The sequence below is a fragment of the Phragmites australis genome, chromosome 21, assembly GCF_958298935.1.
Source record: "Phragmites australis chromosome 21, lpPhrAust1.1, whole genome shotgun sequence".
Lineage (NCBI taxonomy): Eukaryota > Viridiplantae > Streptophyta > Magnoliopsida > Poales > Poaceae > Phragmites > Phragmites australis.
In genome coordinates this window covers 3623543-3647966 of record NC_084941.1, presented here as the reverse complement: position 1 = coordinate 3647966, position 24424 = coordinate 3623543, and the positions used below count along the sequence as shown (strand labels likewise).

General features: G+C 43.6%; 2 protein-coding genes across 2 annotated transcripts; both read right to left on the bottom strand.

Annotated features, from left to right (window-relative positions):
• Window positions 1–5704: 5704 nt before the first annotated feature.
• On the bottom strand, window positions 5705–19094 carry LOC133903950 (uncharacterized). Its single transcript, XM_062345448.1, has 3 exons — window positions 18934–19094; window positions 10494–10840; window positions 5705–6022 (listed from the first exon to the last, which is right to left on the bottom strand). The coding sequence occupies exons 1-3, from the start codon at window positions 19019–19021 to the stop codon at window positions 5717–5719; spliced, it is 741 nt and encodes a 246-aa protein (XP_062201432.1). The 5' UTR covers window positions 19022–19094; the 3' UTR covers window positions 5705–5716.
• Window positions 19095–19461: 367 nt separating this feature from the next.
• LOC133903910 (SH3 domain-containing protein 2-like) lies at window positions 19462–23484 on the bottom strand. Its single transcript, XM_062345395.1, has 10 exons — window positions 23157–23484; window positions 22841–22957; window positions 22679–22748; window positions 22426–22577; window positions 21626–21727; window positions 20621–20821; window positions 20455–20517; window positions 20184–20339; window positions 20013–20087; window positions 19462–19806 (listed from the first exon to the last, which is right to left on the bottom strand). The coding sequence occupies exons 1-10, from the start codon at window positions 23214–23216 to the stop codon at window positions 19690–19692; spliced, it is 1113 nt and encodes a 370-aa protein (XP_062201379.1). The 5' UTR covers window positions 23217–23484; the 3' UTR covers window positions 19462–19689.
• Between the last annotated feature and the right edge of the window lie 940 nt (window positions 23485–24424).

The window sequence follows — 24424 nt, the reverse complement described above, 5'->3', positions numbered from 1 at the left end:
CTTTTTTCTCGCACAATCGAGCATCTCACCAGACAGATTAAACATATGGAATCCAGAAAAAAGAAATTGACATGCGACTGCACATTGAGATTTACATTGAATTGACAAATTTTACAAGGTTGGGCGACTTACCAAATGAGTGATAGCCCCCGGTCAACTTGGGCGGGGGGAAGCCCCCGGCCTGGTTGACCTGAGCCGCGAACATGGCTGTCTACGGGTAGAACCTGCGCAGGTGCTCGATGTTCCATGGGTTGGGAAGTGGTCGTCCGTCTTCTGCCGCCAACCTGAAAGAACATTCTCGCGGGACCCCGATCACGGTGAAGGGACCCTCCCACCTGCTGGGGGTCGGAGGGGGCACCGGCGGCGGCGAGGGCGGCCCTGCTGGACCCAGCGCCTTGGTCCCCTTGGGAGGGGAAAGCCGCACGTGCAGATTGCGGCTGCTGCTGGGACGCAGTAGCGGCTGGGACCTCCAGTGCGAGGGGCTGCATTTCCTCACTGGAAGTGGAGCCGGAACACTGGAGGCGGTGCCCACCGGCCATTTTTTCCTGTGGAAGAAAACAAACGAACAGATTCAGGGATGTTCCTCCCTACCTGGCGCGCCAGCTGTCGGAGGGTGAACTCCTGTCGCAGGGATCCCGAGAGACCCCTTTTTAGAGATTCGGCCGGGGGATGATCCTGAATGAGTTCGTCGGAGAAATAAATGGAAGTGGAAATAAATGCAGCGGCCGGTGGTGGGGGATGATCGACCTAGTGCAAGGGAAGTAAATGCACCGGAGTTTAGACAGGTTCGGGCCGCACGGGGGCGTAATACCCTACTCCTATGTGGATGCAATATCCTTCCCTGAGGGGGATCCCTCAGGGATATGTCTGGTTACAAGACTATATTGTCTAACTAAGAGCTTGAGGCTCCCTTGTTCTAGCTCTGCTCAGGCTTGCTTGTAGTGTTCTTCGTCTAAGTGTGGCGCGGTCGATTACTTGGGCTTGTTCTTTTCTACGATGCTTCGAGTCAATCCGGTGTCTTCGTCCGCCCTTCTTCTTCTTTCTGTACGCCCATCCTTTTATGCACTCGCCGGCCACGACATACCCCAAACGGGAAAGAAGGGGCACGAGTTCCAAGATGCCACGACTGAGAAAGGCGTCATCATTTCCTCTGGGCGAAGTGACAGGGGCGGTGGAAAAACACGGCGCGCGTCCGATCACCTGCCACTGTGGACGCCCTGGTGCCGGGCGCCATTGAGAGGGCCCACCGAGCAGCCACAGAGGCGCCCGGCGCGCCCACCCTGTCTTGTTCCTCTGCCAGGGCAGGGTGGCAGGCGGAACGTCTTGATCCTGGCAACGTTATCCCGAGATACACCGGATGGTACGGGACGGGACCCGTGCAATTAATGGCCCCACGCCTCTCTGTCAAAGCATGGCAGGGACTGACACTGCGGCGGGAGCAGTTGGGGATGTCAGGATGTCAGGCCGCGCATGCCCATTAAATGTGGCCTTGGACCTCTGAATGGTTGACACCTCGTCGGCGGGCCCCTCGGGTGCCCTTTTGGGTCGTCGGGGCACCGGGTGCTCTCGCACGAACCTTCGGGGAACCGAATGCTCGGGGGCTGCCACGTGCAACCCCGAGCACCCTCTCCCGAGCACCTTTGCTCGAACCTTCGGGGAACCAAGTGCTCAAGGGCTGCCACGTGCAACCCCAAGCACCCTCTCCCGAGCACCTCTGCATGAACCTTCGGGGAACCGAGTGCTCGGGGGCTGCCATGTGCAGCCCCGAGCACTCTCTCCCGAGCATTTTTGTACTGACCCTCGGGGAACCGGGCGCTCGGGGGATGCCGTACATAGTCCCCCGAGCGCTCTCTCCCGGTACTTAGCTCTTCTGACCATCGGGGGACTAGGGTACTCGGGGGCGAGCGGGCACCTCCCCGAGCACTTTCTTCCCGGTACTTAGATTCTGCTGGTCATCGGGGAACTGGGGTGCTCGGGGACCAGAGGCTGTGGCCCCGAGCACCTTCTCCCGGAACTTAGATTTTCCTCATCCCGCAGGAGGGACCTCGCAGGATGGTGACACGTGGCGGACGGCTGGCCTGGCCTCGGGACTCAGGGACCCCCGATTCCTGACACACCGACAGTTCCCCAGCCCTCGATCATGCAGCCTTCCAGCCAATTTCGGTTATGAACATATTTCTTCAGAACTCCCATTAACCTCTCGAAAGGGTACATATGATGCAGAAACACGGGGCTAACAATCTGTATCTCTTTCACAATGTGAACAAGAAAATGCACCATGATATAAAAAATGAAGGGAACAACGCCTCAAGCTGGGATAGAGTCTCGACCAAATCTTCCTGTAGCTTATCTAGCTTGGTCAGATCGATGGCCTTTTATGATATCGTGTTGAAGAACGAATGCAGCTCTATGATTGGGTTTTGGACCTTTGGTGGCAGATTACCTCTAATTGCAATTGAAAGCATCTGTGTCATCATCACATGACAATCATGAGACTTCATGCTAGTTAATTACAAATCTTTCATATTTACTAGTCTCTTTATGTTGGCAGAATAACCGGATGAAACTTTGATTCCATGCAAGAACTTGCACATTGCAATTTTCTCCTCGTTGCTTAGACTGTAGCTAGTGGGATCAAGATATTTATCGTCTTCTTCCATATCTTCAGGATATAGATCCTGTTTAAGTTTCAAACATTGCAGGTCCTTCCGCGCTTGGAGTATATCCTTTGTTTTTCTAGGTATGTCTAGTAACATACCAATCAGGCTATCACACACGTTCTTCTCAATATGCATGACATCGATTACGTGTTGAACCACCGAATTCGGCCAATAAGCTAAGTCACAAAAGCATATTTCTTTTTAAACATAGGAGCTCTAAGATTAGATTTCGGAACCGGTGTACTCACGCGTCCCTTTCCAAGGATAACCCTAAGTTACTTTATCATATCATATACATGTCTCCCAGTGCGATGCTTATGAGGTGATCAAGAGGTGATCAAGTCTCAACTTTCCCATTAAAAGCTCTCCTATTGCTGTGGTACGGGTGATCCTTGCGAAGAAATTGACGATGACCTAGGTTCACCATTTTTCAGCTATTCTTCAGCCACAAGCTTTCTGTTTCATCCAAACAATGCACATACGCAAAGTAGCCTTTGATAGTCTGGCCTGATAGGTTTCCAAGGGCTGGCCAATTCTAGATTGTTACAAACAGGATTGCTCATAGGGTGAAGTTCTCTTGTTTGTATGCATCGCATACCCGCATACCATCGTTTCACAGTATTACAAGATCTTCCATTAATGGTTTCAGGTAGACATCGATATCGTTTTCAGGTTGCCTTAGCCCTGGTATCAACACCGGCATCATCATGTACTTCTGCTTCATACAAAACTAAGGAGGAATGTTGTAGATACATAGAGTCACAAGCCAAGTAATATGACTACTTCTCGTGTTGCCGTATGGATTCATTTCATCCGTACTCAACCTAAATCTTATATTTCTCACATCTTCTGCAAACGGTTCCTTATATTTCCTATCAATGTTTCTACACTGCGTAGAATCAGCGGGGTGTCTTAGCATTCCATCATCCTTGTGCTCCTCGGTGTGCCACCGCACCAGTCTGGCATGCCTTTTGTTCACGAATAAACGCAACAAATGGGAGACTATAGGAAAATACTACATCATCTTGACGAGAGGTATTTTATTCTTTTATTCACCATCGATATCATCATGGTCACGCTTGTACCATGATGCACCACATACGAAATACGCTTCAAAGTCTGCATGCTCTCCGCGCTACAACATACAATCATTTGGACATGCATGTATTTTCTGCACTTTCAACCCCAGTGGGCACACAACCTGCTTGGCCCGATACGTATTTTCTGATAACACATTTCCCTTTGGAAGCAATTTCTCCAAGAACAGTAACAACTCTGTGAAGCTTGTATCAGATCACCCGTTGTTTGCCTTTAATTATAGCAGTGAAAGTATAGTACGTAACTTTGTGTGCTCCTTTTTGCAGCCCATGAACTTTTAGAGTCCTCTACCAAATATTAAAACTTTCGAAACTCTCTTTCATTCGTGAAGTTCTATTCCCTATCGCGCAACATCTACTCCAGATCATCGGCGTCTGCGTCAGCGTCGACCAATATCTCCTCTAGATCATCATCGACCAACGTATCTCCGGCAGGCGGCATATCGATGTATTCGTCAGCTGGCATATCAGTCCACAAGTCTTTCTCTTCTCTGCCAATGTATTGCTCTTTCTGTACGATCTCAGCTTCACCATGCTCGATCCAACAAGTATAGCCAGGCATAAAGCCCCTTGGTATCAAGTGAGAATGTATCTGCTGGATGGTGAAAAATTATTTCTTGTCCTTGCAATCAACGCATGGATAACACATATATTGAGAATATGCATTTGATTTGTGTGCCGCGACTTGTACCAGGAAACAATCTACGCTGTTCTTGTACTCTACGCTCACACGGCTCGGCATCGTACATCCATCTTCTGTCCATCTACAATTATATCATTATTGTAAATCCAAATTCATAATTATTGCGATCACTAACAAATAAATTATCTCGTCATCCCGGATTAGAGGAGCCGTCTTTTGCATGCTTTCGCGTCCGCTTCCGATGAGTAGTTGTTGATGTCATCCCTAAAAATTTTCTTTATTATTCAACCCCTCATCTATGACTCATTAAGAAAACATAAAAAATAAATACGCTCATACATAAAGTTTTTATATTATAGCTTGCTAATTAAATAAAATATCAAAAATACAATTGGATCTTGCTACATACCTAAATATCATGGAAAAAAAATTTAATTCATTAAAAATCAAATAAGGGATAAGATCAACTTTGATTTTTAAGATAACATTTTGAGTTAAAATGCTAAATATAGGATTTAACTTGGAGATTTCAACTTACTTGAGCTCAAAAGTCTCCTAGAAACTGTTTAGGAAAAATCTAGGGTTCACTTGTCTAAAATGAAGAAAAGGAAAATGAGCAAATGGAGAGAAAAAAAAAGGGATTTTGTTTGGATAGCTAGAGAGAGCTCATCTAGACTTTTTTTTTTCTTGACCAAAAATGAGCTTGAGTGGTGGGGGAATCAAAGAGGGAGAGGGAATGAAGTGGATGCTGCCATATGAGAGTTTGTGAGAGGGAGAGAAAGTTCTGATCGAACTTTCTGTTAGCTCGAGCTTGAAGAAGTTGGGGGAAGAGAGGCATCATTATTGACTCATTTAACCAACCGTCAGTGATGTTATGCTATCACTGCTGGTTGGTGGATTAACCTGGCAGTGATGCTATGCTATCACTGCCGGTTGGTGGATTAACCCGACAGTGATAAGGGAGCAGAGCATCACTACCGGCTCAATCTATCGACCGACAGTGACGAGACTTATCACTGTCGGTTCATAAGTCACGATGGCTGATTCTTCTTGTACAGTTTATGAACCGGTAATGATGTCACATCACTGTCGGTCCAATAGTAACCAGCAGTAATATGCCGATATATAAGACTGATTTTGTAGTAGTGTGTTACAGTAAAGTATTATGAGCCTATTTTATTGACGTAGTTGATGAGAGCTGGAACCATAGCCTGCTGGCAAAAAGAAAACACACCCATTACCCAATTGGTTTGTCTAAAATTACATGATTTCCCCGGACAACAAGAAAAACATGCGTATATGATTTTATGTTGCAGCTATCCTCGGCTGTATGACAATCCCTTGGATGTCATTTGTCTTCTCTTCTGTTGAGGCCTAAATGTTGATCCAGGTTTAATAAATCTTTTGCTTGAGCTGTATCTAGGACGTTCTTCCAATGCTTCAGATTTTACAAATCTTCTAGTATTTTTAGCAACTTCTTGCTTCTTTTTCATCTTGCTGGTGCTAGGCCTATATAGAATAACGGAGCGGCCGATTTGATCGACAGCGATGGATCCTGTTGACTCCTCAAGTTGCAGTATCACATCAGGTAGCTCCAAGGGGCAGTTCCCGTGAATCTTTAGCTGTTATAGCATGGGAATGTTGGTGAGAAAACCTAATAGCCTTGAGAAGAGTGCTGAAAAAAAAGGAACACTAAGCAAGAAAGGGTCAGAGATACACTAAATCTTGCAGTTTTACCGGTCTTCTTGCTCATGTATTTAAAGAAGGAAATTTTATGTGTAAGCTATCAGAAGCCACTACTACAGAATACCTCATCAGTGTCAGTTCAAAATAGCCATCCGTAACGGGTTTTAAACCGATACTGATTACTCGGCACTGATAGTCAGTGACTATCAGTGCCGGGTATAGAACCGGCATTGATAATGAATTGTCAGTGTCGGTTCCCTGTTAGGAACCGTCAATGATACTGATTATCAGTGTCGGTTCTAAAATAGAACCACACTGATAGATATTCCGCAGCCAAAAATAATTACACAATCCAAAATGCATCACATGCACATGCATCCATTCTTCTAATGTTTAAGTCACGATAAACACTTAATACATTAATTCAAACTGCAGATATTTCTAAAATTACATCAAATACCATTACATACATAGTTAATATCTAAAATTTCAACTCCAAATATTACATCAAAATGATTCAGTGAATAAATGAGTGCACTAGCTATTGCTTCAAACAGAAGTTCCATTGGACTTCCGTAAATAACAAAACTATTATTGTCATACTGAAACTTAAGGTGTAACTGTTGCTTTCCTTCCCGGACCTTCCTGCATCGAGGACCAAGTAATATTTACCTCCACTGCTGGGTAAGAAGACGTAAGATTAAAGTCAATATACGATCCATCCGCATCCGAGTGTTCCAATAAATATCCTACAGACAAAGAGCAACAATATAGAGAAAAATTTTAATATTATTGAAATAATCCTAGCTATAAACTACAGGTTCATATCACCAACCGTTTAAGCTGCATGTAACCGCGAGAGCCTAGGAGTCATTGCAAGCACATCCTCATTCTATTCAAGCACTTTCAATTTGAAATAGCTGTAGTCCAGAAACATGTATCCAAGCTGTAGGTTAACTGATTGTAGAAGTGCATGGACAGTAGATCTTTCAGCCATAAGTCTTTGGTCTGTTTCGGAGCTTAATGTTGTTAAAGTGATATATCCTTTTTTGGGAAAAGCAATGCTAAAAGAGATAGTGATCTTCATTTTATTGTTATCAGCCAATGTGATCGTCACCACAGGTGGTGTGCCACCAAGATCCGCAATAATATCATGTAGCCATTGTAGATGAGGAAGCACCTACATCAATCGGCATAGTTTCTAAATTTGTTAACCGCAAATTACAATATTAACTGACCTTCTTATAATTTATAGCAAAGGGATTTTCATCTATGAGCATGCAGATGCACCTAAAACAAGTTATAGGTACGTCTACATACCCAGAGAAAAAAAACGTCAATACCATATCAATCGGCACATATGGATAATCTCGCAATTATGTCAAGTTATCAATTGCAGAACAAGATAGTACCAAACTAGTTACTCACTGGGAAATGATGGTAACATCTAAAATATCATGACATACACATATAATAATAAGCTAACATATTTTGAACTAAAATACATATCTAATTTCATAATCTAAATTGGCTAACTATAATTGCTAACTATAACTTGCTAACTACAATTTGCTAACTATGATTTGCTAACTATAATTTACTAAATACAGTTTGCTAACTTGAATTTGAGAACTAAACTAGGTGTTTCGTAGCCCTTCCGGGTAGGAAGGGGATACGACATTGAGGATCTGGAGACCGGGAGTACGAGGGTTGTCATCCGGACCCGGGCAGCCGGATAGGATGGAACAGCCACCTCCACACTGCCTAGATCTACGCCATCCACCTCCACTGTCGCTGCTGCTCGCCATGGGGACATCGAGGAGGCGACGGTGGGCCGGCGTGCAACGAGGACGAGGAGGCAACGATCGGCGCGTGATGAGGAGGAGGAGGCGGTGGGCCGACGCATGACGAGGACGAGGACGAGGAGGCGACGAGCCAACGCGCGACGAGGAGGCTGCGAACGGGAAGGAGGCGGCGGTCGGGGAGGAGGAGCGACGTCAGGGTGAATGGAGCAAACGAGGAGAGTGGCTAAGTGCTAGATATAAATATAATAGGAATCAGTGTCGGTTCTAGTTTGTACCGACACTAGTCACTTATAGGCGCGTGAGCAATAATTGAGACTCCAAGAACCGACTATCAATGTCGGTTCCAACCAAAAACCGGTACTGATAGTATCTATCAGTGCCGGTTCTTGACGTCTTAATCGTGGTTCGCGCACAAGAGTTTAAGAACCGGCATTGATACGTTAACAATACCGGTTGCGTTCGAACCGACACTGATGAGACGCTACTTATGACATGTTCTGTAGTAGGCGTTAGATGTTACCTCAAGATGATTTGTGGGAAGATGATCATTTCCATTAGTCTTGACATCAATATATATACAGCATATGGGCCAATATGGACCTAGATACATGGGCCTCCTAGATATACTATTGACATTAGACATAAACAAGCACAGAACTACCTAATTCCAACACAGGAATGCGCTCCCAACTTGGGCAGGTCAGAATACTGGATTCTAGAGTTTATCTTAAGCTATGATTTTCATGAAAAACTTGAATATTTTAATTTATCGATTATATTTAACTATAGTGGTCAGATTACTGCACAAGTATGCTTCTTGAAAGTTAGTTTTGGAATAAAATTCTTGCTTTTTTCAATCTTGGAATAAAATTCTTCAGTGACTAGGAAGTTCCAAAAGATCAAGATCCAAATGCAAACTGAAATCAGCGCAGCGGAAATCTCTTTTGGTTATTCAAAATGCAGCCCGACGGAGGTTATCGAAACAATAACGCATAGTCCACCACCACACCATTTCAACCTGCAGCCCATTTTTACCCACTCAACACCAACGAAGCACTAACAGAGGTTCCAAACTTGGACTGGCCTACCTAATAACTCACGGTTAGCAAAATCAAATCCCAAGTCTACTATTGATGAATCAGTGGAACATATAATTATTGGAAGAGATAATCTTCTCGTATCACATGCATGAGTGATCATAAGGCATTAGTGTGCTCCTTGACAGCCATCTGATTCTCCGATGATAAGGTCTAACTGCACCCAATGCCGTTGGTTTGTTCCCACCTCATCCCAACTAAACCGTGAATTTAATCGATCCATAGTGTTGACAACACTTTATAGTAAAACAAGGATATATCTAAGACAAGGCTATGCATAGTGGACAACGATAGGAACTGATAGAGGCATAAGGGTTAATGCTTAAAACATCCGTACCGTCAGTCTCACAGGTCTGTGTACAAGAATGGATTCGAGCATGTGTCTTGCTTAAGAAGATTGTTAAGAAGGAAGAAAGGCTGGATCCACGAGGAAAAGGGAGCAGTAAACTGGATCGTAATAGGTCCGGTCTCCTGAAAACTAAAGGGCTGGATTGTATGAGCCTTTGTTGTAATGCAACTAATAACTAACGAAAAAAAAAGCTGCAATGCCCTAGTTCAAAAATTTTCCAATGGATATATTATATTGTAATTTTAAAACCTAAAGACTAAATTCCGAGCGTGCATGCTCTTGTCGTGCGGCATGCACGTTCGTATCAGCCGTTCATTGAGCACCAGATGTTATTGGCTCGTGTGCTGTTGCATGTATGGAGTAGAGAAAGATGACAAAATTGGTGACATAATTCATATGCAACTCCATTTCAAAACTTTAAAAAACCATATTTTCCAAACCGAGCATCTAAATTAAAATCCGATTGCATCATTGTGTTTCATGCGATAAGAGCTTCAAAACTAGACCCCAGTTCAGTATATTTTGATGATATTTTTTTTAACATCAACTTCATATAAAAAAATGCTTCTGTGTGTATTATAATTTGCTTACAATTTTTTAAAAACTTGCTCATGACTTTAAAAAATTGCTTATTCGTCGATATGTGTTTCTCAAATCTGTACCCAATTATACTAATCTTGCTTTTCAAATTCACATAATATGCTTTTCTAGGTTCATATGAATTGCTTGTAATTTGGAATCAATATGTTTTTTATGAGTTTACACGGATTTGAGTTTTGCAAATTGAAACAATTTGCTTTTTGGATTTTCTGGACTGCTTGGATGCGCCTCTCTTCTTTGCTGCATTGTCCTGCTAGTCTTTGTTAGGATTATTAAAAATGAAAAAGATGGTCAGATGAAATGCTTTTTCACAGCATATGAAATGTTTTTCCATAGTATATAAAATGCTTTTTTCAATGCATAGAATTTTTGCCTACGGACACAGAAATTCGCCTTTTCTCAGGTGTTGTCACAGGCGCGCTCTGCGTGCGGATGCCAATTTATCCTGATTAGAAAAATAATTAATTAAGTATTTTTCTAATTAAGGATGTGCATGCTATCCGCTTATAGCATGCACGGCCAGTATTTAGTCATGTCCATTTTAAAAACCACACGCAATTTCCTTGAGGAGCTCATTGGACTCAAGGTTGTCGGTGAAGGCGGAGACAAGGGAGGGCGTGACGCCAGCCTTACCGACCTGCTGCGACTTGAGCTTCTTCCCCAGGCCATGCGCGTACGAGGCCAGCTCCTTCCGCTCCTTCACGCTCAGCTTCGGCCGCGGCAACAGCGGGAGCACGAACAGCCGGGGCGCCTCCGCCTCGGCCACTTCCGTTTCCTCGTGGCTCTCTTTCGTTGCATCGACCAGCTCCTCCGCCGCCTCAGCCACGGCCACGGAGGTGGGGCCGTGGACCAGGGAGGAGAGGAGGCGGTGGGAGGTGAAGGTGTGGAGGCGAGGGGAAGGGACTGACATGACCACGCGAACGCAGAGACCAAATCGAGTCGAATTCGATGATCGTGGATGAACAACTTGAGATGGAAGCGAACTAGAGGTGGAATATGGAGGCTGTTCAGTATCAGGTTCAATGTGGATGTGGTCTTGTTCCCCATCAGAAGCAAGCACTTCTTCAGGTTCAAGGGTCATAACATGAGTTGTACCTTGGTAGAATCTACACTTTTGTTTGTGTTTTGCTGTCCAGAGAGCTGAACACTTCTAGCATGTGACAGGTTCTCTTGTCGTTATAGTGAGGTTTGGTAGTTTGTCACCCTTCTAAGTATTGTCCAACTTCTGAGTGCCTTGGAGTGTTGTGGAGGCTTTGGAGGGAAAGGTGGCACCTGAATACGTCTTTGTTGAATAAGTAGATGCAGAGGTACTATACTTTCTGCTTAAAGCTGCCCTCTCTAGGTCTCTTGAAATAACATAAGCCTCTTCCAATGAACTGGGCATGTGAGGTTTCAAGTAATGTTTGATCTGGTCTTTGAGACCCCTTACATAGCATCTGATGTAGTATTCCTCTTGGAGGCCTAGGTGTTGCCGCTGCATCCCGACCATGAGTTACTCAAACTGATCAGTGTATAAAGATATCGTGGTCTTCTGCATGAGGGAATGGAACTATTCCACAACATCATAAACGATGTGTTTGGCAAAACGATTGCAGACCATGGTGCAAAATTGGAGCCACCTAACTTGTCTAGGGAGGAGTCGAAGGCCTGACCACCAATGTTCAACACGTCCTAAGCAATCCAGGGTAGTCATAGACACCCACATGTCTAGTGGAACATCAGCCAAATCGAAGTATTTTTCGCATTGTCTTGTCCATCCAATTGGATTATCACCCTGAAACATTAGAAAGTCCAATTTAGGTCTGGAAATGGATAGATTGAAGGAGTTTTCTTGGTGTTTGTATCCCCATTTGTATTGGTGTGTCCAAGGAATTGGTCTGGTAGAATCAGGAGGTCAAGCATGGGGTGGGATATAGTTAGTTTGGGTGGGAAATCTAGGAGGATGCTGGTTTTGCACATAGAACTGGTGATCAAAACTCAGTTCATTCTCCTAGAATTGAGAAGGAAACCTTACAGGATTTTCAATGTAAACAATACCAGGTGCCTGACCATTCTTAGTGCAAGCAGATATATCAACATTGTGTTCTTCAGGCAACTTTCCCAACTTCTCCTCCATAGAGACCTTGCCTAATTCCTTAGCCCCCTCATCAGAGATCTTGTCGTCCCTAAAGCTAGAAACCCTAACCACTCCATGAACACTTGATGGTTTGGGATTCTTGGCCATTTCAACCAAGGAGTCTAACTGATTCTGCATATGGGTCATGAGGAGCTCGATATTTCCCACTCTAGATTTCAATTCAAGCATCTCATTCTGCATGTTCTCAGCAAACCCCAAACTAGAACCATCTAGCTCATCACTGGTGATACATGTGGTCTTGAAGTAGCCGCTGTCGTCTTCATGGTTCATGTCACACCTCGTCGTCTGACTGGATCAGTTCAGAATTGAGTTCCTCCTCGCACAGATCCACCTAGAAGGTATACCGCCACCTGGATCAGATATTGGCTAAGTGTCAAACCCGATCGAACTCGAGCTCAACCAAAAGAGAATCACGCATCACTGGAGAAAGAACCCAACGAAGAACAGAGAAAATCAGACGAAGAACAGAGGAAGGAAGGAAGAACCCAGCGACGAATTCATTCCCCATCCATAGTTTTCGTGGTTCTGTTACAAGCAAAATGGTTGGATGATTCTCATTGTCTACCTCCCTCCGGAAATATCCCAGGCTAATTACTTCAGTCTGAATTACAACGCGGTAAAAGTGAAATTAGGTATTGTAACTATCTGACAACTAACAAACAACTGAAATTAACAGAAGCTTTTAACTTCCAAAACTTGAATGTTTCACTGCCGTCCAATTGGAGATGAGCGTCTCTCATTAACCCGCGCCCAACTGGTATCTTCAGGTCATGACAATGCCTCCCTCTGAAGAAACAGCTTATCCTCAAGCTTCAGTAGCATGGTCCGGAATTTGGACGTCCGGCCACCATGTCTTGATTGTGCGGCAATAAAATGCTGGGAAGGAACTCTTGATGAATGTTTTGTCCTCCCAAGTAGCATCTTCAGGAGGCATATTTTCCCACTGAATCAACCATTGCGTGACAGGTTCTTCATTCCTTGGAATGGCTCTTGTGTCCAGGACAGCAACTGGTGCAATCTTAATACGCCCATGTGCATCCACAAGCGGTAAATCCTCACTAGGAACAGCTCGTTCTCCCAAATGCCTTTTAAGCTGGCTGACATGAAAAACAGGATGAATTTGTACAGTTGAAGGAAGTTGGAGCTTATAAGCCACTTTACCAATTCTTTGCAAGAATAAGAAGGGACCATAGTATTTAGTTGCCAATTTCAGTGAACCTCGCAATCCAAATGTTGTTTGTCTATAGGGTTGCATATTGAGATAAACCATATCTCCAACATTGAATTCCCTTTCAGTACGCCTCAAATCAGCATACTTCTTCATTCTAGCTTGAGCTTGTGCCAAGTTCTCTTTGAGCTATTGAATCAAGTGTTGTTTTTCAGCCAAGAAATCCCTTGCAGGAGCTTCAGGACCTGGGATTGCAACTTCACTTATGAGGGGAGGAGGGTAACCATAGAGTGCTTGAAATGGAGTGCACTTCAGAGATGTGTGGTAATTGGTGTTGTACCACCATTCTGACAATGGCAACCAGCTACACCATCTTCTAGGCTCAGTGAAGGTCATGCATCTCAAATAGCTCTCCAAGCATTGATTCACCCTTTCTGTTTGTCCATCACTTTGGGGATGATAGGCAGAACTGAATCTCAATGATATATTCAAGGCCTTGAACATTGACTGCCATAAATCACTCAAGAAAATTATGTCCCTGTCGGACACAATACAAGTGGGCATGCCATGGAGTTTGAAAATGTTATCTACAAATAGCTGGGGCAACAGTGAGAGCTGTGAATGGATGTGTCAATGGAATGAAGTGTGAATATTTTGTAAACCTATCCACCACAACCAAAATCACATCCTTGCCACTAAATTTAGGTAACCCTTCTACGAAGTCCATGGTAATGTGTGTCCAAGCCATGTTAGGCAGCTGTAGTGGCTCAAGCAGCCCAGGGTAGTGACAATGCTCACTTTTGGCTCTTTGACATATAGGGCATGTTGTAACGTATTCCTCAACTGACTTTTTGAGCCTAACCCAATGAAAGATTCTTTTTACCGTTTGGTAAGTGGCTGCAATACCAGAGTGTCCTCCAATTGCAGATGTGTGTAATGCCTTGATAATATTACCTTGTACAACAGCATTTTTGCCAATGTGAATCCTGCCCTTGTACCGAATGACTCCAGAATTGAGAGTATATCCAGATTCAACATCAGGTGCTAAAGCAAGTTGTGCCAGAAGTTGCTGGCAGTGAGTATCAGTAGTATAGCTGTTAGTCACTTCCTGAATCCACAAAGGTTGAATCACAGTGATAGCCATGCATTGGTGGTCAATTCTAGATAAAGCATCAGCAGCTTTATTCTCCTTGCCTTTCTTGTACTCAATGGAATAGTCCAATTGCAAATGTTTAAACATCAATTTGTGCTGGATTCCCTCAGAAATTTTCTGCTCAGTGATGAATTTTAGACTCCTTTGGTCAGTTCTGATTATGAGCCGTGATCCCAGGAAATAATGCTTCCATTTTTTAACTGACTCCAAGATTGCTAAGGCCTCCTTATCATAAGTAGACATGGCAGCTGATCTTGGGCTTAGAGCTCTACTGAAGTATGCAATTGGTCTGCCCTCTTGCATCAGCACTGCCCCAATACCACTCCCACTAGCATCAGCCTCCAAAATAAACGATATGTTAAAATTTGGCAAGGCAAGAACTGGAGCAGTAACTAGCCTTCTTTTCACCTCCTCAAAGGCTTGTGTTTGCTCAGCACTCCACTGGAAGGAATTCTTTTTTAACATGTCATGCATTGGCCTACATATTTCTCCAAAACCCTTGACAAATCTCTTGTAGTACCCAGCCAAACCAAGGAACCCTCTGAGTTCAGTCACATTCTTTGGAATTGGCCACTTTTCAACAGCTTCTATTTTTGTTTGATCTGTAGAGAGTCCTCCCTCATGAATTACATGACCCAAGTACTCAATTTGTTGCACCCCGAAAATACACTTGCTCTTCTTTGCTGACAGCCTATTTTCCATCAGTACTTGCAGCACAATATTCAGATGTTTCTTGTGTGCCTCCCAATTTTGACTATACACCAAGATGTCATCAAAGAATATGAGTACAAACTTCCTGAGTAGGTCAGCAAAGATAGTGTTCATCATGGCCTGGAAAGTGGCTGAAGCATTTGTAAGCCCAAATGGCATTACCAAAAACTTGAAGTGTCCAAAGTGTGTTCTAAATGTTGTTTTATGGATGTCCTCTTCCTTCATAGGAATCTGATGAAACCCTGATCTGAGATCTAGCTTTGAAAAGTATTTGGCCCTATGCAATTCATCAAATAGATCATCTATTACAGGTATAGGGAATCTGTTCTTTATTGTCAGATCATTTAGCTGCCTGTAGTCAACACAAAACCTCCATGATCCATCTTTTTTCCTAGCCAAAATAGAGGGAGAAGAATATGGGCTCTCACTAGGTCTGATAATCCCTTGTTCTATCATCTGTTTCACTTGTTTCTCTACCTCATCCTTTTGATGGTGAGGCATCCTATATGGTCTCAAGCTTGGTGGTTGACTGCTTGATTTCAAAGGGATTGAATGAACACATTTCCTATCAGATGGTAACCCCTCAAGTTCAGCAAACACTTTGCTGAATTTTTCCAGGATCTCATCAAGTTCCCTTTTGTGTATGCCTTCTACTGTATTACTGGCATTGTCCATCTTGATATGGAACACATATCCCACGACTCCCTTGCACAACAGCTTGCCAAATTTTTGAGCTGGTAGTTCACTGCCACACCCATCTTTATAACAATCAGTGAAACACATCTTTTTTCTCCCTTCCTTAATAATTGTTAGAAGTCTTTCCTTGAGATCAATATCAATAGGATTATGACTGTATATCCAATCACATCCTAAAATGATATCATAGCTTTAAGCTCAAGCAATTGAAAGGAGCTAGAAATTTTTTCCTTGTAGATCAGATAGAAGCAATGAGGAATGTGCCCTCCAGAATGTAATTCACCTCCACCAACAACAGTGACTGCTTGTAATTGTGTATGCTAAATTTGGCATCCAGCCTTACTTGCAAAAGTTACATCCATGAAGCTGTGAGTACTCCCACTATCTACCAATACTATGGCTCTTTTGCCCCTCACAGTCAATGGTAGACAGAATGTGGCTACAGTTTTAGCACCAGACACTGCATGCTTGGAGATTTGCATCAATTCAGGATTGGTTTGCTGCTGCAATTCCTGATCATAGGCTTGGCCCTCCTCCAATTCTTCCACTTGTTGTTGAATTTCATCTGGCCCCATAATTATAGCATGAGTAGAGGATTGGTAAAACTTGCATTTCAGTTTATGTTTTGGTGTCCAAGGGGCAGAACATTTCCAGCATGTTCCTGGCTCCTTAGGCCTAGTATTGATAGCTGGAAGCTTATCAGGTTTTTGGACCACCTCCAATTTTGCTGCTGGTACAATATTTCTCTGGCTCAATGAGGGAGTGAATGAGGGTTTGCTACTAGAGTGAGTACCCACACCAGATTTCCTACTCAGAACAGCACTTTCCAAATCTCTTGCAGTTCCATAAGCATCAATCATACTATGTGGCTTGTGAGGCTTCAGGTAATGTTTAATCTGATCTTTAAGCCCTTTAATAAAGCATCTAATGTAATAATCCTCTTGAAGTCCAGGATGTTGCCTCTGCATTACTGCCATCAGCTCTTCAAATTTATCTATATAGGCAGATACACTTGTTTGTTGTGAGTGAATGAAACACCTCTACTATATCAAACATACTGTGTTCAGAGAAACGATTGCAAACAAGTGAGCAGAACTGAATCCATCTCATGTGTTTTGCTAACATCCTCAAACTATGCCACCAGTGCTCAGCCCTTCCAGAACAGTGTAATGTTGCAAGTGACACCCATAATTCCTGAGGAACAGATGCTAAATCAAAATACCTCTCACACTGTCTAGTCCACCCCACCGGGTTATCACCATTGAAAGAAGGAAAATCAATCTTGGGCCTAGAGATAGAAAGACTGAATGTGTTGTCAGTGAGTTTCTGACTATACTTGTCAGTTTGGTAACCCTGACTTTGTTTCTGAAATTCAAGGCCTCTAGTATGAGGAGGTATATATGAAGTGTGGCTTGGACGATTCATTTGTGGATGATGCAATTGAGTGGTCCTGTCATGCTCAAACTCATGGTCTGTGACAAGTGGAGCAGATTTAAGTGGAATTTCAGTGTATACATAGCCTTGGGGTGGGTGGTGTGGGTTAACAACAGATTCAGGCAAGGTCTGACTGCTGTTGCCAGTGTTCTTCAGCCCCTTATCCTTGGTCAAAACCTCAACGACTTCCTCAAGCTCAGAATCTCTAACCCCCACTTGATCAACATCATCCTTAGAACCGTGTGGCCTATCTAACATAGTTGTCTGGATATTGTGGATCATTTCACGCATATCTGAGAGATGGATCTCAACATTTCCAAGCCGGGATTTCAAATCGAGTACCTCATCATGCATGGTTTCCACGAAGCCAATGCTAGAGCCATCCAGCGTCACTAAATCCTTAGGATTAACAATCACTGCAGATGATGAAGCCCCACCCGCTGCTGCCGAAGCTGCAGATGCTGCTACCGCCGTCTTGGTGGTACGTGTCATGTTGTCAGTATGGAGCAGATGCGGTTCGGATTGTTCCTCCCTAACTCAGATCTGCACCACGATTCTACCGCCGCCGGAGCTGGAGATCGACCGAGGGATTTTACTACCCGGGAGAACCAGGCAACCCAAGTCTGAATCCAACTCACCTCCTTCCTCACTGCAAGCAAATCGAACTCGGTTGCTAAGGTCCGAGAATCGCAAGGCTCTGGTACCAATTTGTCAAACCCGATCGAACTCGAGCTCAACCAAAAGAGAATCACGCATCACTGGAGAAAGAACCCAACGAAGAACAGAAAAATCAGATGAAGAACAGAGGAAGGAAGGAAGAACCCAGTGACGAATTCATTCCCCATCCATAGTTTTAGTGGTTCTGTTACAAGCAAAATGGTTGGATGATTCTCATTGTCTACCTCCCTTCGGAAATATCCCAGGCTAATTACCTCAGTCTGAATTACAACGCGGTAAAAGTGAAATTAGGTACTGTAACTGTCTGACAACTAACAAACAACTGAAATTAACAAAAGCTTTTAACTTCCAAAACTTGAATGTTCCACTGCCGTCCAATTGGAGATGAGCGTCTCTCATTAACCCGTGCCCAACTGGTATCTTCAGGTCATGACACTAAGGAATTTTACGCGCGGACTTGCAACGCAACCCTCGCACTAAATCTGATCCCCACTGTCACCACCACGATTCTGAATCGATCTCCGATTCCTAGGATTTCACGCTCGAATAGCCACCGAGCAACCATCACCGGTGATCCATTCCATTGCTAATTGGCCGAGATTTGATTGGCTTTTATACCAATTGACATGATCACGCGAACACAGAGACCAAATCAAGTCAAATTCGATGATCGTGGATGAACAATTTGAGATCCGAAGTAAACTGGAGGTGGAATTGGGAAAAGTTGCTACCGTAGCTACCGTATTCTATTAGATAGTAATAGAAATAACAAGTTCTCGAATAACCTGACAGAGGCCTCATCAGCTGGTTATAAACCCCAGTCCGGAATTACATGTCCTTACAGTAATTAAATGCACTTTAACTAATTAACAATAGTAATGACAACAACTTAGTTGTCTAACTGTGTTTTGTCTGGCAATTACAGCGGCTAGCGCTGTAAAGAGGAAGCAGCGATGTCCGTTGATGGCTTCCGAAGTGGTATGCACGCATCTCCACCGTCCATGTGACTTAAGCCTTACCTTCAGAAGCTCGGGTCTTGACAGGGACGGATCTGAGGTGGGAGGAGAGACGGGCGAGAGGAAGGCGAAGGATGGTCACGGCCGCCATAGTGCTCAACGGAATATGCTAAGGAGACAAGTTTGGGAGGGGATAAGCAGGGGATAGCCTTGCCCACAACTGCAGTAGCAGAGAGGGGATAAGAAATTAATAACTATGGCCCCACCTGCCATTGACTAATAGAATCTATATTTCTTACCAGTTCAAAACTCAGCTGCCAGAAAATATAAAAAAAAAAGGATTTACTGTTTTTTTTCAATTGGAAAACACTAAAACTTTGGAGGGAGCTTGCATTTGATTTTCTACCAAGATTTAGTAAAAAAAAAAATGTTTTTACTGGCTTCCAAGTGCAATGTCATGACAAATTTTGGCCATTCGAGGGCAACCAAAAGCACGGCTATAGTTTTTGCACAAATTGAAACATTATCAATCGTATAAGAAACAAATTCCTGTATAGTTTTTGCACGGCTTGATTTTTCGATTTTGTATAATTGAAAAAAAAAGGTATAGTTATATATTGAAGAGAAAATTGCAGATAAACATTAGTGCGCAATTCCTGCCATGTAAATCTGAACAATGCAGATGGGCATGCAAGAACAAGCCATCCAACAGGCAGGTTTGACAAAAAGAATAGAACAGATCTTCTCTGATCACATTCTGAAGATGAAGAACAAAATACAGTGTACAGCACCCGGTATATGTATGGCTCAGTGAACGTCTTAGAAGACTTGAGCAACTTTACTTGCAAGTACACGTTCCCGTTTTTCGATGTAGTCGTAAGGGAACCAGCCAGCTTTCCCCCTGCATTCACCTTCCGCCCATCCATTGTTCGACACCTGATTAAGTTATCGACAGAAGTTCAGTAATCCAATTTGTGTATATTTTGTTCGATAAAGTGATGAAATTGAGCAAGCAATCAATTTGAAGCTGGTTGCAGCAGACATGTTGCATCTGGACACACGCTAAGAAACATTCAGCAAGCCATCGGTTTTAAGCTGTTGGTAGCAGTGTTGATGTGGGATTGCTAATAAACAACTACTACCTTTCGGACCACTATGTAGTCACCAGCTGAAAGGTTGAGCTCGGTTTCACTCTCAGCCCGATATGACTGGATGGCCTGCCAAAGAAAAATGACCATACATAGCAAGATTATCGAGGGCAAAATAAAGAACTAGCAGGCTACAAACTTGTGCATTGTGATGAAGTAAGTTACCTCAGCCAAGAAGTACTCCACAGTCTCGACCAACTCTGCAACTGTTGGACTCCTCATGAATATACCGTTGACTTCTTCATATGCAGGTGGTGGTGGCATGGAACTCTCAACCACCGGAGGAGGTGCACCATCAATTCTTTGGCGCTCAGATACCATCTAGAAAAAATATGAATGCTCAATCAGGATACCAGAACCAACCAGATTTTTTGTCGAAGATGTAGAGTTTCTTTAATACAAGTGTGGTAAGGATGCGATGCAAAACTATCAGTACCTCTCTTTCAAGTTGATCAAGAATTTGTAGAACCCTTTGGTGGTAATTTCTCTCAGATTCAACCTTCAATTAAGTCAACAAGTGTTATGTGACACAATAGTAAAGTTCAAGACAAACAAGAAAATATTCAAGTGACCCAAGTCACCCAACTAAACAAAGAATGTACCAATGCAATAAGTCGTTGCATTGTCAGCCTTTGCTGTTGGGCTTCAACAGCAGTCATTGCTGCAACAGCTTCTTTGCCCAAAACCCCCATATTTGATTTCAACTCATGGAGCTTTGACTCAGCTGCCTCTAGCCTTGAAATCATATCACTATTTCCAGAGGTCTCTCTTAATTTCATTTGGCGCTTCGAAACTTCAATAGCCTGCAGAACTCATAAACACATTTCTAAGTTTCTTACAGGGACAACAAAAATAATAGTACAACATGCCTAAGTGATTTCAAACTAGAGTACAATAATTAAACAGAGCTGTGAAAAAAATAGGGAATGCAAATGGCCGAGCAACAGTTGAAAAGCAGAATAAGGGGGAAATAAAGGAGAATTCTGAACAATGCAATTTCATAGGGGTTTGTCTGGTTCACTATATCACTGAACATGTCAACCAAATCAAAAAAATAATACCTCGAAAGTTGTCAATATCCCTATTTGTTACATGATTGCTCAATTTAGTTATGCACCTCAAGTTCTCAACTATTTCCTCCGGCCTCAATGTGACATAACCTCACAACTCAACTGAAAAGGGAACTGCTCAATTTGAACTTATCATTAAGTTCTAGCACAGCATACAGAAAGTGACATAATAATGTGCCCATCTGGCTAAAAAAAAGTTCTATTAATGGCTTACATGATTTAACCTGAGATCGAATTGTGGACAGAAGTTCCGAAAGTATGTTCCTCATAAAACAATAATGCACTTGATGCATGAAGGATGACAGTTGTCAAAATCATAAAAATGATATGCCTTGATTCTAAAAGTTCTATCACTTCATTATGAGAAATCCAAGGTTTACTAAAATAGTTTTTGTTATGACATTTTACCATGTACCTTTCAATTAGTAAGAATTAATGTACCAGAAGCAAAGGTCACTATGGATGTTGTTTCTTGTTGGAGAGATTCGTAGACAAAATAAAAAGGTAAATATATTATGTAGATCATAGTGAAATTACCTGTGCTTCAGCTTCTTGACGCACTCTGTCGTATCTTTGGGCAAGGTGGCGAGCATCCTCCAAAGGAGCTCCCATAACCATAGCCCTCAGTGGTTCTGCAACCTGATTATAGTTCATGTTACTTACACAAAGCTTTGTCCAAGTTTATTAAAAAAGTGCACACAATATGCAATGATATTATGGCACTCATGGAAAATAAGGAAGTTAACAGCTTGCGGGAGGGAATTAATAATTTAGTCAGATGACAGATGTGAAGTTCGAAAAAGAACATCAATAGGAAACACAGAAGTCAAAAAAGCAACTTCACAAGCCACTACTATTGGTAACGAATCAATCACCCAGACCTGTGTGCAGCAGGTTTCCACTAGTTCCTATGATCCTATCTTCTACTTTTGGGTTTTTATTTAAACAGAAGAATAAGAAATTAGGAAAATCTGAAACTGGCAGATTCAATCCACTTCAAGTATCAACCGTTGCAAGTTCTAGTTCTTACATATAAGATGAGTCATTTACAAGGTATTCAATTAGCACAAATTAGCCTAACATATGTTGATATACTATCAGTACGACACGATGACACAAAACAGATTAAGCAAACAGAAATGCTAACATTTTGTTTTACGCTAACCGACAAGCTAGTTCAATAAAAAGCGGCACTCACCAAATCCTCATGCCACACGGTTCTACTTAAATAAGTGTAGAACTATTCCGATCATAATGGACAACACATCGATAACTCATCTTACATAACCGCATGCATATGTGCGTTACAGGAAAGAAACCCACTAAACGAGCAATACCTGTGTGCCCAGGGCTTTCAGCAAGTTCCCACGCTCCTTCTCCATGATGGACCGTGCCTTCGCGAAACTCAACGCCGCCTTTGACAACGTATTCCCACTGGTACAAGTGTTCTCAGTACCGTACTTCTTGCCATCCTCGCATAACTTATTCCCTACAAACCACCAAGCGCATTACACTCCATTCCAAAATTCAAATTCCGGTGCCCAGTAAAGCACGCATATATCATCGAGGAACACGAATGCAGCTGTTTACCGATTTCGACTTGCTTCGACCCGGTGACGATGTAGCCCTCAACGCCGCGAACGACATCCCTTTGGAAGTGCTGGAAGGAAACGAAAAGGCAACGTATTTAGTAAGAAGAACCTAGACGGAGCTAAGAACAAAGCGAGGACCGTGAAGGGATCATCCCATCACCTTTGCGGCGCGGGTGGAGATGTAAAGTTTCTCGAGCTTGGAGTGCTGCTGCATCTCGGCCTCGTCCGAGAACGCGCCGTCCGCACCGTACCCTCCCCCGAACTGCTTCATGACGGCCTGCGGAAACAGCACGGGACCACGAGCACGGAGGCGTCAGTCGTCGAACAGGCTAGCGAAGGTCGCGGGATCTGGGCGGCGCCACGGCCGCGGGAACCGCGTCGAGGGAGGACGGATGATGCGACCCCGTGGCGGGGCGCCGAGGAATGGATCGGGGAAAGGCGGGGCGAGGCGGGGCGGTGTGGTGTGGTGTGCTCACCTGCTGCTGCCGAGCGACCTGCTCCCGGAGCTTGGAGGCCTGCTTCCGGATGGCCTCCATTGCCCGTCGCGCACGCTGCCGCCGATGGAGAGGGAGTGGTCAGTGGGAGACGGAGGTGGGGAGGAATGGAGGGGAGCCGACGCTGACGGGTGGGAGACGAGGCGAGATCTGAATCGGGGCGGAGGAAGGAGGAGCTGGCGTCGCGTCAGGCTCCCGCTCCGCCCGCTTCTCTCCCCTTTCGCTTTCTTTTTTTGTTGGCTTCGAGGGACGGTTGAGATGACCGGGAGGAGTCCTCTCCTCCGGTGAGGCGGTGACGGAGTCGGTACCGTGTGACCGTGTCAACGTTGCAAATTAAAATTATAACTTTCTCACCATAAATTATCTGTTATCATCTATGATATGTAATAGAAGTATTAATTATGAGCCTATCTATTGTTAAAAGATAACAGGTATGTACATGATGAGAAAATTATAATTTTTTCAACATGTGTAAAAATAGTTATATATTTTTAAAATAAGCAATAGAAGTTGTAGTTTTTTTAATATATATCAAAATAATTGTAGATTTTTAAAATTTACTATTTTTTATTTGTCATTGCAAATACCTCTCATCCAAAATATGTCATCGCAAATCGACTTATCCGGTCTATTCTATTAGGTCTACAAACATTAACCTATACTGTTGATGTTTCATATGGACTTTTTTTTATGTATCACTACAAATGTCTCCCATCTGAATTGTATCATTGCAAATCGAATTATCCTGTCTTTGCCATTAGGTCTACAAACATTACCCGTATTTGACATTGTTGAGTGGTCAAGCCCTAACAGAGGCACGAAAAGACCTAAATACCCCTGTCTTCTACTTTCTTTCTCTTTCCTTGTTCCTTGGTTCAGTGTCAACACCACAGGCAGCGCACGCGCTCGTCGCGGTCAGCAGAGCCAAGGCAAAGAAGGAACTGGCACAGACGGAGCCAGCGTAGCATGACGCGCGGGAGGAAGCCGAGGGTTTGGGATCAGAAGCTCCGAGCACCACCGTCTCGATCTCCTCCTGCCCCGAGGAACAACAGGATGTCTCAGGAGGCTACCGGTTGCGTGACGTGCAGCTGCAGCACCGTGGCTATTTTTTCTTCTGGGAAAATCAATCCATCAAAGCAAGCAAGCAAGCTAGATCACTTACAAGTGAGAGTAGAAACCAGTGCAGGCCCTGGATTGGATCCGATTCATAACAAGGAAGGGGGAGGGGAGTCCACGGTGCAGATCCTGTC